Raw genomic sequence first — 12,793 nt, 5'->3', positions numbered from 1 at the left:
AATCCACGCATAGAACTTAGAATTGCACTCTCAGTTATATAGAATGCTCTATATGTTCCACCATATAGACACATCATTAGTTATCCATTGTTATAATCCTAATGTGATCACTGATCCTCTATATGAATGATCTACACTGTAAAGGGATTAAATTACCGTTACACCCTACAATGTATTTATTCCTTAAAACATTTGACCCCGTATAAATGATATTTCAGCTTATGTGAAATGAGTACTCCACCATTTATGTTCGTTTGGTCAAGCTCGAAGGAGATCATCCTTTGCTTACTATTCGCCAGATAGAAGCTATAGATTCCATGTTTATGCTAGCGCTCCCACTCAATTGCACTACCGTGTTCCCAAAATGTACGTATCACCCTGACCTAAAAGTAGGCTTAACTAACAAATCAAAGAACACGTATAGCCTTTCAAGATTGAGCCTAATCATAACAGGATTAAGATCATTTGATCTAGGATCAACTAGGCGATATTGACTTGAATAGATATTACGGTAAGTTTAATAAATCTAAGTCAAAGTTCAATATCGGTCCCTTCCGATGCATACTCCATGCATCCAACCTGAGCTTTACTTTAACCAATGCTCTGGAAAGAACATAGCACTTCTCCAAATGCAAGTAAACTCTGTTGTAGATTATCATATTAGTAAAACCCTATGTCTGATAAATCTAGGAAACTTTATTCACATAGTCATGTTTACTTTCCAATGTGTTGACGGCACAATAAACAGGATCAAGTATGTGAAAAAGGTTTCAGATGAATTTATACATTATGTACATATAGTCATGAAATAAATCATGTGAACCATGCAACATTAAATGTTATTTCTGATCTATATTAATAAGTAAATCTGATTATATTGAAATGAGTTTTATTTAGGGCATAAAACCCAACAGAATCCTCATCTAAAGAGTCCTCTTGTTCTTGCTCGACCACGATGGCTTTTCCCTTTCTCCCCACCTGGATAGAAGATTGAGCAACCTTATCAGCACCGTCTCTGATCCTAATGGCCCACTTAATAGGTACTTTTTCACCTTGGGGAGCCCTCCTCTTCTTTTTCTTGCTCGGAGCTTCCTGTTCGGGTATAACCTCTCCACCCTGGGCTGGTATAGGCTCTCCTACTACCTGCTTGACCACTTGTCCATGATTAGATGGGTGATGTCGCCCAATTAGTTACACTGCGGTCGCGGTAGTAAACGGGCTATATGTCGTATCCACAGGGAGGAAAAATACACTCAAAAGGACAGTTAGTAATTTTACGAGAAAATAAGAACCTTGAATGTGATGTGAGAATATTTGAGAAAATGATTTTTAAAAATTAAACAAGTAATTAAAATGAGAAGTGATCAGAAAATAATTATGGAAGACACAAGCTTTGTACATGCAATTATATTTTCATAATAAAATTGATTCTTTAACCTCAACTATAATTCTACACCATTAATTATAGTTGGAAAATGTGTATGATTAAGCTCACTAGAAAAATATGTTCTCTAATTAAATTAATACTACTTCTAAAAATACTATCATATTATATAATTTAAATCGACAAAATACCACCGGCAGAATGCAGTAAAAATCATATAATATAATAAACACTCTAATAATTAATAGCCTAACTTACATAAGAAAAGCATGACTGAACTTATATAAAAGTTACTATTAAATTTAAAGTGCAATTAAGAAGAAGAGAAATTTAATATAACAAATGTGAAAATGAAGAACAAAGAGAATCAATATATTAAAAGAATAAAAATTGCATGAACTTACACTTGAGTCTTGCCAAAGAAATTAGCCTAAAAAAGGCATTGTCTTTACACCAAAATTAATAAAGTAAAATAAAGAAGAAGGAAAGAAAAAGATAAAATTTTGGTATAATAACACTACTAAAATCTGATGCCTTTTACATTGAATTTGGCTCTTATTTATAGTGAAACTTGCTTCTTAAAGCTGGTATTTTCGTGGTGTGAGTAGTGGAGAAATGTAGCTTAAAATATTGAGCAAAGTGAGATTATGGAAGACACGTGGCGTGCCTTGAAAGAATTGAAGCATTGTGTGTGTGAGATGTGGGCATCAGTAGTGGAGGAGGTGGCTTCGCAAGAGCTGGAGAGAGAAGCTTGCATTGGGCGAAGTAGGCCTTTGACTAATGAATGTTCTTTTGCTCACGTGAATTGACATTGGGATTGAATAATTAACACTTGATAGCCAAGCCATGTATGTGACTTATGCCATATAGTAATGTAGTGGATGCTTTGGGCCATTCACACATATTATTTGGGCTATTCTAAGATTTGAGCCTCATATATATTATGCTTCACACTATTTTTATCCTTTTTTTTTTCTTCAAATCTGAAAAATAACACCAACAATTAAAACAAATCAAATATCTCCAACTAAAATAAATTTATCATTAAAACTATAAAATATTCAATTTGTATTAATCATATGTGCATAATTAAGGACATGAAATGTATAAATTTGAGCCTTAATCAATGGGTAAAGCTTGTACTGGATAAAATTAGCTTTAGTGGCCAAGAGAGAAATGTTCTAATCATCCGAGGGAAGTTGGAGAATTTCTTGAGCCCTCTCTCTGAGTCCCAAAGTGAACGGAGGTCAGCAATAAGAAGGAATGTGCTAAAAACTGGTGTGCTTTGTGTCCATGCCCTTGACAAAGTAATAATCCTCCATATAGCCACCAATTTTGGTCACCACGGTATTTGTGGTACTAACCAACCATCTCTCCTTGATCTGAGATAAATAGAGATACCTAGACCTGTTTTACTTGGGACTCGACTTCATGTCAAACAGACAGTTAGTATCATGGGTGGATGGCTGACCCCATCCTTGAGACGCGTACCACACAAACAAGGCAGATAAGTACTTAATGCCCTTAGGTGTGAATTGGGTCAGACTAATGTTGTAGTAATTGGCCATCTCCTTGAAATATAGATGCAAAGGCAGCATTGTACCCTATTTGGCATGAGGACCTGACCATGCATAGTAATACTCTCCAGGGTTTGTTACCAATTTCCCAGGAGAGGGAAGGAAGCATCAGACCTACCCCAGGAGACCATCTTCAAAGAGATTAGTCAATTCTTGAAAGTTAGGATGGATGATGGAGAAACCCATCGACCTCCCTTTGGACCTATTCTGCTTGAAGCCACCGAAGGGAAGCACCCGAGCTACCCCCTCTTCCTCTTCACCCTCAGCCTCAGAAGGAGTTGTAGGATGGACCTCGCCCTGGTCCTCCATTTCTTGAACTTCAACATCTCCAGTAATCTCCTTTTCCTCGACCGTAGGATAGGCCTATTCTGCCCTGACTAGGGTAGCCAGACGAGCAATATAAGGGTTGGCGGATGAAGCTTTTCTGACAATATGCTTGGTTCGTGCCATCATTTTACGACTAGATAGAATTTTATTGCAGGTGTGCTTCGCAACGGTCACAACAAACTCAGCAATAGAGTTTCCTTTAGATATTGGGATTGGACGGCCCTCAGGCAGAGTGTCGACCACGCTCAGATGGACCTTGTATGTCCAGTTTGCAAGACTATAACATCTCCAACCTTTCTTTAGTTCCTAGATGAAACGGTTGTATCCTTCGCCATGTATTTGGTCAGGATACAAATGGTGTTCCACCTCGGGCTCTAGGGAAGGTGTGTGTTCGCTGCTCACTTCCCAATCTTCAAAACTAGAATTCAAAAGATTGTCACTAGACGAGGATGGGTCAACACGAAGGCGTGGGTGATCTTCGTACAGAATTTGAAGCAAGTCCTGATCAATGTGATGCTTGCCTCCCCAGAAATTACCATGGTTCATCTACAAAAGGTGGGAAACAAGAGAATAAGAGTTGGTCAGGGTAACGAATGAAAGTAGATTGTGTATGCCGACCAAGCCTGATCAAGAATCAAAAGAAAAGATTTCACCCAGAATTGGAATTTCCAGTCCCAGAACATTGTCAGAACATTGTCATTGCCTAATCAGACAATCAACAATTACAAAACATGACATGTCATGTGGTACATTATACTTTTCTTACCTTAAGTCCCAGTTTAGGTATGTTGGCCTACCTGTATGGAGAATGATCAACGATTGTTACGAAAATTATAGAACAGTACGCAAGTGCACGTAATTAAGTAGTAATCTCACACAGGTGAGGTCGAACCACAGGGAATTGGATTGAATACCACTAGACTAAATTTATGATTCTATTTGGCAAACCAATAGTTTTTAAGATGAAAAATAGAATAAGAATTCAAGAAACTTAATGTAATATCCCAATAAGTGTAATGGTAAATAATTAGGGTTTATATTTATATTATGAGTTAATCATGGAATAAGTAGGATTATGGTCCTACTAATTTATTTCAGCATAAAATTTAAATTTTGCTATAAGTGAGTAAATAATCGTAATTTGTTAATTCCAGAGATTTATATAGCACGTGTGAATGTAATATGAGCTACATGTGGAATAAAAATATTTTCAGGTTCGACGACCCTAGAGACTCAATAAGTGGATATATAAGGTAATTTGTTAATTACGAGGATTTATTTGAAATACGTGGATATAATATGAGTTATTTGTGAAATAAAAATATTTTCAAGTTTGGCGATCTTGGAGACCCGATTGGAGGCAAAAAATGTCACAACAATTTTAGTTAGAAATATTGATGAGATTATTGGGATAAGTTGATTTTAGAAATATGGTATTTTAGGGTACTCAAAGTTGGCCAAATACCCTAGAAATAGAGATTTTTTAGTGGCTAAAAAATAATAAGATAACTATTAATAATAAAGTTTTTATTAATATTATTATATTATTATTAATAATATATTATTATAATATTATTTATATATATAAGTTAACGTAAGTTAACTTGTTTTTATATATATATATTAATTAACATATCAGTGTAACAGAACAAACGAACGAGCGAACGAAACCCTCGTTCTTTCCCTTCGACAAAATTTTCTCCTCCTATATCTATTTTCTTCAATTTTGCAATCCAGAACTTAGCGATCTAAGCTCCGGTAGTAGCAAGATAGCAAATCCTTGAAAAGGAAAAGCTTAAGGTATGGTTTAATTTCATTTTAAGTTTCAAAACAATTGGTTTCGTATAGGGGTTTTGTGAATTAGAATAGTTAAAAAAGGTTCTGACCATATAGAATTGCTCTCGGGTAGTCATGGGACTAGTTCCGATATTTTCTTGTTGAATTTGAAGTGATTTTGAGTTAGAAATTCTTTTTCAAGCTTAGTCTGAATGTTAATGACATTTTTCATTTAAGGGGTCGATTTTTATTTTTGTTACGTAAGGATGGTAATATTTATAGTATATATACACCCTGTGAAGTTTGGAGTGATTTGGATAAGTTTTGGTTGTGTTTCGGTGAGTGCGAAAAATTGGGATTTTCGAGTTTTATAGTTTTTTAGAAATTTCTAAGATATCAGAAATCGTATTTTTGTCATAACTTTTGACTCGGGTGTCCGTTTTGGACATTCTATATACCGTTTCGAAGCTTGCAATGAGCTCTACAATATGGTGTATATTTTAGAGCCAAAATATAAGTTTTATTTTAGTGTATTTATACCGCGGAGTTTGGTAAAAAAACCTTAGATTTTCTTATGTGAATATTAAGCAGTGTTTTGGGATAAACACTTATTTGTTTACCGTTGTTGTGACATGGGGCCGAGATCATTGGGGATAGTTCTCCACTTGGGTTGGCCGAAATGTATGAGCCTGAATTAAAGGTAAGAAAAATATATTGTACTGCATAGTACATTGTATGTAATATAATTAGTATTGTTATGAATTGATTAACATTGAGATATAGTTTATATTGTTATATATTGAAAAGACTGATTGGTTGAGTATTGATAATGTGATAATATTATGCATGTGATATATGGGCTCATCTGATTAGGTGATGTAATTTTTTTAGCGACGTACTGGGCGTCAGTGATATATGATGAGTACCGAGTGTAGGTACAGGCTCACCTGATTAGGTGATGCAATTTTCCTGGCGACGTAACTACAAGCATCAGTGATATATGATGAGTACTGAGTGTAGGTACGGGCTCACCTGATTAGGTGATGCGATTTTCCTGGAGACGTACTGGGCGTAAGTACGGGCGTCAGTGATATATGATGAGTACCGAGTGTAGGTACGGGCTCACCTAATCAGTGATATATGATTAGGTGATGCGATTTTTCCTGGCGACGTACTGGGCGTAAGTACGGGCGTCAGTGACATAGGGTGACCATGATAGCGGTCAAAGTGAGTATAAGAGATGGTGACCTTATCCTGAGTGTTTAAAATACAAAAAGGCGCCATTTGAACTAATGTAGAGCCACATCTTGTTTTATTGTGGGGTAGTGGGTCATCTAAAAAGAACCTGCCCACAGTTAAGAAAGATTAATGTTAAAGAAGAAAAGTGTACGGATCTTGCCCAAGTGCCAGTTATGATTCAAGGGGACCCGGATATCGATCCTTCGGCCGACTCAAGTTAGAATTTATGGGCAATATTATAATTATTATTGATATTAAACATTGTATATTTAGTTAGAGATATCAAGAAATCTGAATGGACTGTGCATGTATGTAATTTAGTGCTAATCCATTTAACAGGATAGACAGATTAGAAAGATGACAATATGAGTTAAATTGTTGATATTCCCTAGTGGAATATAGGACATGACTAGTTAATGGAGGCATCGATCTAATTGATTCAAATAACAAAATATTTTGTTTAGAAGTGATCTAGCATTAGTAAAGGTGGGACAATTTATGAGTATTGTCTAGAATACTAGGTGAATTGAAGGCGACGATTGTGTAGTAATTTTGAGATTATGTAGGCGTGAGACTACCTATGTTAGCAAGAAGCATCATGTTTTGATAGCTTACCATGAGGGAACACCATGGTTGAGTGTCCTTGATTTGGGGTGATTTCATTTAGGAAATTTCCCCATGAAGTGTGGACGTTACCGAGGTAACGTATAAAAGAACATCAGTAAGAGTAGTGGTATCACTAAAGTAAAGAAGATTACCTAAATTACTTAAGGTGATACGGTAATGATGGAGATTATACTTTATAATTGACTAGATAGTCAATATGGTATATAAGGAGACCATTGACATTCTGGAAAAAGATTACTTTATTATGCAATTATGGAAAGGCATTCTCACCCTGAATGGGGAAAAAGCTTATGAATTGAGATGCAATTTAATAGACATGTAATTGAGTGATTGGTGGATGTTGGATCACAAAATATGTTGTTTATTAAACAACGAGCTATATAATTGAGTGTAGATTAAGTTTTAAAGTGGTTAACCAAGTATGAAGATAGTGATGATTGCAAGGAAGCAATGGTAGTGTATGAACTAGGGAGTAAAACTTTAGTGGTAATGACGGGATAAATATACGAGGGTCTTAGATGTTGATGGATTAGCATCATCAACGGGAGACTCACTATAAGTTGGTATGGTAATTTGTACCAATGAGTTATCAATGTAACAAGGAATATACTTGAGGTATGTATATTTTTGGGTATGTTGAAAAGATCATCAAGATCTCTACCAAACACAGAAAAGAAATTTCATGATCACGGAATGATCTTTGATTAATTGTTATTAGTTGAGAATTCAAGAAATATGTATTTTTAGTTTAGTTATGGGTACCTGGTATGAGCAATGTTGCCTCTACCGTATAGGTTACATTAATTCACTTTATAATGGTAGTTAATTGTAAGTGATCGGGAAATTTTAAAGTTGTGTCAACTCAAGAGAAATTGATGCAAGTTAAAATAAGTAGAAATAAACAAAGATTTAAGTTGACAATAAGATGGGAATTCCACAAGTTTAAGTGAACAAAAACTGATGAGAAATTGCAAGAGGTTTATGAAGGGAGTGATGGCAATTGAATTTTATTAATGAAAGAATGAAAGCAAGAAATACAATTAGGAACAATAAAGAAGCATCTACTTTCTGATAACCCACCATGAGCTTACTTTGGAGTTAAGCATACTTAACTTGGGGTAATCTCAAGATGGGAAATCTTTCGGGGAGTCACCTCGGGAAGTGTATGAGTGAGGAAAAAGTACGCTAGAAAGATTCATATTAGGATGCAGAATCGGTAGTCATTCCAGAGATTATTAAGAGGAAGTGATGTGTTAATGAGTAGAAATTTACAAGGTATTGAGACAAGTAAGTGGGCGGGAATAAGAAATTATAACTTATTTCACAGATATCAAATTGCATCCATACATAGGTTTCTCAAGCATCCAAACTAATCCAAAGAGTTAACAGAATTAAGCACACAGTTTTTACAATTTCAGGACACTTTACAATCAACAGCAGCTTACAACTATCTTTAGCTTATTGCCAACTCCTAAAAAAAACTAAAACAGAAAATCAAAACAGAAAAATTAAAAATTTAAGTCCCTCCCCCAAACTAAAGATCACATTGTCCCCAATGTGTAAATAAAATTCAAAGGTGAGAGACTTACCTGAGACCCTTATCAGAAAGGGTTTGGTGGCAGCGGTTGGTCATATGGGTGAAAACGAGGAGGTGGCACTAAATAGTTAGGATCCTCAATCCCAATGTTCATTCTAGTGATTAGAGAGATAAGTTGATTAACTTTCCCCTCATCGTAGATACTCTTTTGCACCATGTAGTTCTGCATGTGGTTGTTTTGCTGAATTATGTAACTAAGCTGTGCATGAGTATATTGCATCGCTGGATCAATGGGCCCTAGAAGTTGTGGTGGCTCTTCCTCCTCTTCTTCTACACTTGGCTCCCTTTGCCGCCTTCAGCCTTGCTATTGCGCATCAGGGGGTGGTTGTCCATAAGGATGAGGTTCCTTGAGCCTGTTAACCATGCTGACATCCATTTTTCTTTGCGTACCAATTTATTGTCATATTGCAATTCGAGCACGTCATAGGTCCCGCAAAGCTCAGTAATCACTCCAGCCAACCCAAGGCCACCGCCTATGGCTCCCTGAACAATATGCTCAATGCTACCCCGGATAACTTGACCAATGTTAATATTGTACCCCTTCAAAATGGCGTACACATATTTCAGTCTATCATCTGGACATCAGAAAAATGTTTGCTCGGTACCAACCGAGCACTCACAAAGTACAACCAGGTTTTAGCCACCGTGTTGATTTCACACCGGTACAGTATATTGGGAGACCCTTCCTGCCCATCATTTTCATGGAACCGTAACCCTGGGAATCCCACAGTCTCGGCAACATTTACCATACCAAATTGCTCTTCTTCCTCAATAATCTGCAGGCGTTGATCTTCTCTAGAGTAGTCAGGTAAACAGTACATGGCATTGATGGCATCAGATGTGGCAGGAACTTTCTTGCCATGCACCTTGACCTCTCCGTTTCTGCGTTCAGGCCAATTTGCTAGAAATTCACAAGCCATAGTGACATTGGCTCGGGCCCTAGCGTCAACAAAGCTACCCCATTTCATTCTCTCAATTTGACCTCTAATTGTTTCAAACTGAGGTTGGTGTCTCAATGTAGCGTTGGGGAGCTCAATACCTCGGTCTTCAATATAGGGCCTACTCTTTAGCCGCATGAAGCGTTGTTGGGCCGCTTCGCTAACAAATCGGGTTCTATCAAAAGCCAAAGGTGGTGGGTTGGATGATGAAGCCCCCTCTTCATTACCCCTTGTTCTTTTAGGACCCATAATCAACACAACACAAAATTTTTTCACCAACATAAATTTCTAAAAAAAATTGGGCAGCACTTCCCTTTAAATTTCTTGATTTCCCAAAATTCAAATATCTCCAAAGTAACACAAACAATACCAATAGCAATCCACAATCCACAATATTCAAACAATACTCCAATCAATCACACAAATTTCCCAAATACCCACTTAATTCCAAGAAATCCTTAAATCCTTCAATCAAACTCTTAAATAAGAAAAGGGATGATACTTACTAATTGAAGAAGCCACTAATCCACCTCCATTGTTGAATATCCTTGAAAAGCTTGAGGTTGAAGATGATGAATAGTGTTTTTGAATTTGGGTGTGATTTTTAAAGAAAAATGATGATTGATGAGAAAAATTGAGGTTTGGGATGATTTGAATTGAAGAATTTGTAAATGGATGAAGAAAATAGAAGAATGGGTGAGGATTTTTATTGTTTTCGGCTGGGAGAAGGGTTTGGACGGAATGAAGAATTGTGTTTAGGGTAGGTTGAATGAAGTGAAAATCGGGGATTTATAGGCTTTTTTGTAAGCTAGTTGTGACTACCACATGGGCTGGTCGCGATTAGCTTCGAAAAAAAATTTGGCTGATTCTCTGTAAAGCTCGTGGTCGTGACCATAAAAAAGGATCGCGACCATGCGTATGGCTGGTCACGACCACTATAACCAAAAATTTTCCCAAGTTTCTGTAAACCCCCAGGTCGCGACCAGGGTCGCGCCCACAAAAAAGGGTCGCGACCGCTGGGTTCAGAGGCCCAAAAAATTATTTTTTTTCTACTTTTCACGTTTTTCACAATTCAACCAAAAAAATATAACGTCTGATACTTTACAAAAAAAAAAATGCTTAAAACAAATAAAACATAAACTAAAATAAAAACAAAAGTCTCAAAAATAAAGGAAAAACACTTGGGTTGCCTCCCAAGAGCGCTGTCTTTGTCGTCATATAGCCGGACGCTGAGTTGTTCTTTAAAGAGGCGCCAATATAATGGCAGACTTGGCTTGGTCAATTTGACCTCCCAAGTAGAGCTTCAATCGTTGTCCATTAACCTTAAATGATTTTGGACTTTCACCTTTCAATTCTACAGCTCCATAAGGAAACGCCTTGACCACCGTGAATGGTCCAGACCATCTTGACTTCAACTTACCAGGAAATAATTTCAACCTTGAATTTAAAAAGTAAAACTTGCTGCCCGAGTTGAAACTCCTTCCTAACTAAGCTTCGGTCATGCCACTTCTTTGTTCTCTCCTTGTAGATCTTCGCATTCTCATAGGCCTCATTTCTAAATTCTTCCAGCTCATTTAATTGCAGCAGCCTTTTCTCTCCCGCAGTTTCTAAGTCCATGTTGAGGGTCTTCGTAGCCCAATAGGCCTTATGCTCTAAGTCCACCGGCAGATGACAAGCTTTTCTGTACACCAACCTATGCGGTGACATCCCGATAGATGCTTTAAACGTTGTTCTATAAGCCCATAGTGCATCATCTAACATTTGTGACCAGTCCTTCCTTAATCTCTACACTATTTTCTCCAATATCATCTTAATTTCCCACTTAGAAATTTCAGCTTGGTCATTGCTCTATGGATGGTAGGGTAGAGCAGTTCTATGGCGGACGCCATATCTAGATAGGAGTGCTTCAAATTGTCTATTGCAAAAATGACTCCCTTTATCGCTGATGATTGCTCGAGGAGTTCCAAACCGAGTGAATATGTACTTTTGAAGGAAAGACAAAATTGTTTTACCATAGGCTGAAGTTGCAGTAGCTTCAACCCATTTCGATACATAATCCACAGCCAACAAAATGTACAAATTGCTGAAAAAAGAAGGAACGAGACCCATGAAATCTATCCCCCAAACATCAAACAATTCCACCTCCAAGATACCTGTCAAAGGCATTTCATTTCTTCTAGAAATGTTTCCCGTTCTCTGACAACGATCACATGCCTTCACAAACTCATTAGCATCTTTGAAAAGAGTAGGCCAAAAGAATCCACTTTGAAGAATTTTCACAGCAGTTCTCGTGCCACTGAAATGCCCCTACATTGTAAAGCATGGCAGTGGTTCAAGATAGAATACATTTCTTCTTCAGGCACACATCTTCTTATTATCTGATCAGTGCAGTGTTTGTAGAGAATCGACTCTTCCCAATAATAATGCTTTACCTCTGAAAATAACTTTTTCAGTTATTGACGAGACATCTCTAGAGGAGTTACATTGGCAGCCAAGAAGTTGACATAATCAGCAAACCAAGGTACCATCAAGCTCTCCCTCAAACTAAAGAGTTGTTCATCGAGAAACTCTTCATTTATCTGCACCTCTTTTGCATTCTGTCTTTCTTCTATTTTGAGTCTTGAAAGATGATCAGTAACTAGATTCTCGGTCCTTTTCTTGTCCTTTATCTCAATGTCAAATTCTTGGAGTAGAAGCACCCACCGAATCAACCTTGGTTTTGCATCCTTCTTGGTCATAAGGTACTTTATTGTTGAGTGGTCTGTATAAACTATCACCTTATTCCCAATCAGATAGGGCCGAAACTTATCACATGCAAACACAATTGCAAGCATCTCTTTCTCCATGGTGGCATAATTCAGTTGAGCATCATTCACGGTTCTACTAGCATAGTAGATGGTATGAAATACCCTGTCAACCCGTTGTCCCAAGACCGCTCCGATTGCGTAGTCACTTGCATCACACATTAACTCGAATGGCAACTCCCAATTTGGTGAAGTGACTATAGGTGCTGATATCAATTTCTCCTTGAGAACTTTAAAAGCTTTCAAGCATTCTTCCCCAAACTCAAAAGGAACCCCGTTAACAAGCAGATTGGATAGCGGTTTTGAGATCTTTAAGAAGTCCTTAATAAATCTTCGGTAGAATCCAGCATGGCCAAGAAAACTCCTTACTCCTTTTATAAAAATAGGAGGGGGTATATTCTCTATTATTGACACCTTGGCTTTATCTACCTCGATGCCTGCCTTTGAGATCTTATGCCCCAGAACTATCCCCTCTGTTACCATGAAGTGGCACTTTTCCCAGTTTAGAACCAAGTTTGACCCCT

General features: G+C 37.2%; 1 protein-coding gene across 1 annotated transcript; it reads right to left on the bottom strand.

The window, feature by feature from the left end:
* Positions 1 to 10,706: 10,706 nt before the first annotated feature.
* LOC115713594 (uncharacterized) lies at positions 10,707 to 11,226 on the bottom strand. The gene is made up of 2 exons (XM_061113700.1): positions 10,924 to 11,226; positions 10,707 to 10,880 (listed from the first exon to the last, which is right to left on the bottom strand). Exons 1-2 carry the CDS (start codon positions 11,224 to 11,226, stop codon positions 10,707 to 10,709), a joined length of 477 nt encoding a protein of 158 aa, XP_060969683.1.
* Positions 11,227 to 12,793: the final 1,567 nt, after the last annotated feature.

Source organism: Cannabis sativa, chromosome 4 (genome assembly GCF_029168945.1).
Source record: "Cannabis sativa cultivar Pink pepper isolate KNU-18-1 chromosome 4, ASM2916894v1, whole genome shotgun sequence".
Lineage (NCBI taxonomy): Eukaryota > Viridiplantae > Streptophyta > Magnoliopsida > Rosales > Cannabaceae > Cannabis > Cannabis sativa.
This window is presented reverse-complemented; position numbering and strand designations above follow the sequence as displayed.

Bases quoted from the DNA above. Each gene is read 5' to 3' on its own strand.
- LOC115713594 (XM_061113700.1), bottom strand. From the start codon at position 11,226: ATGTTAGATGATGCACTATGGGCTTATAGAACAACGTTTAAAGCATCT. The intron at 10,881-10,923 runs GTTTTACTTTTT...TTTCCTGGTAAG, and splicing joins AGTTTCAACTCGGGCAGCAA to TTGAAGTCAAGATGGTCTGG.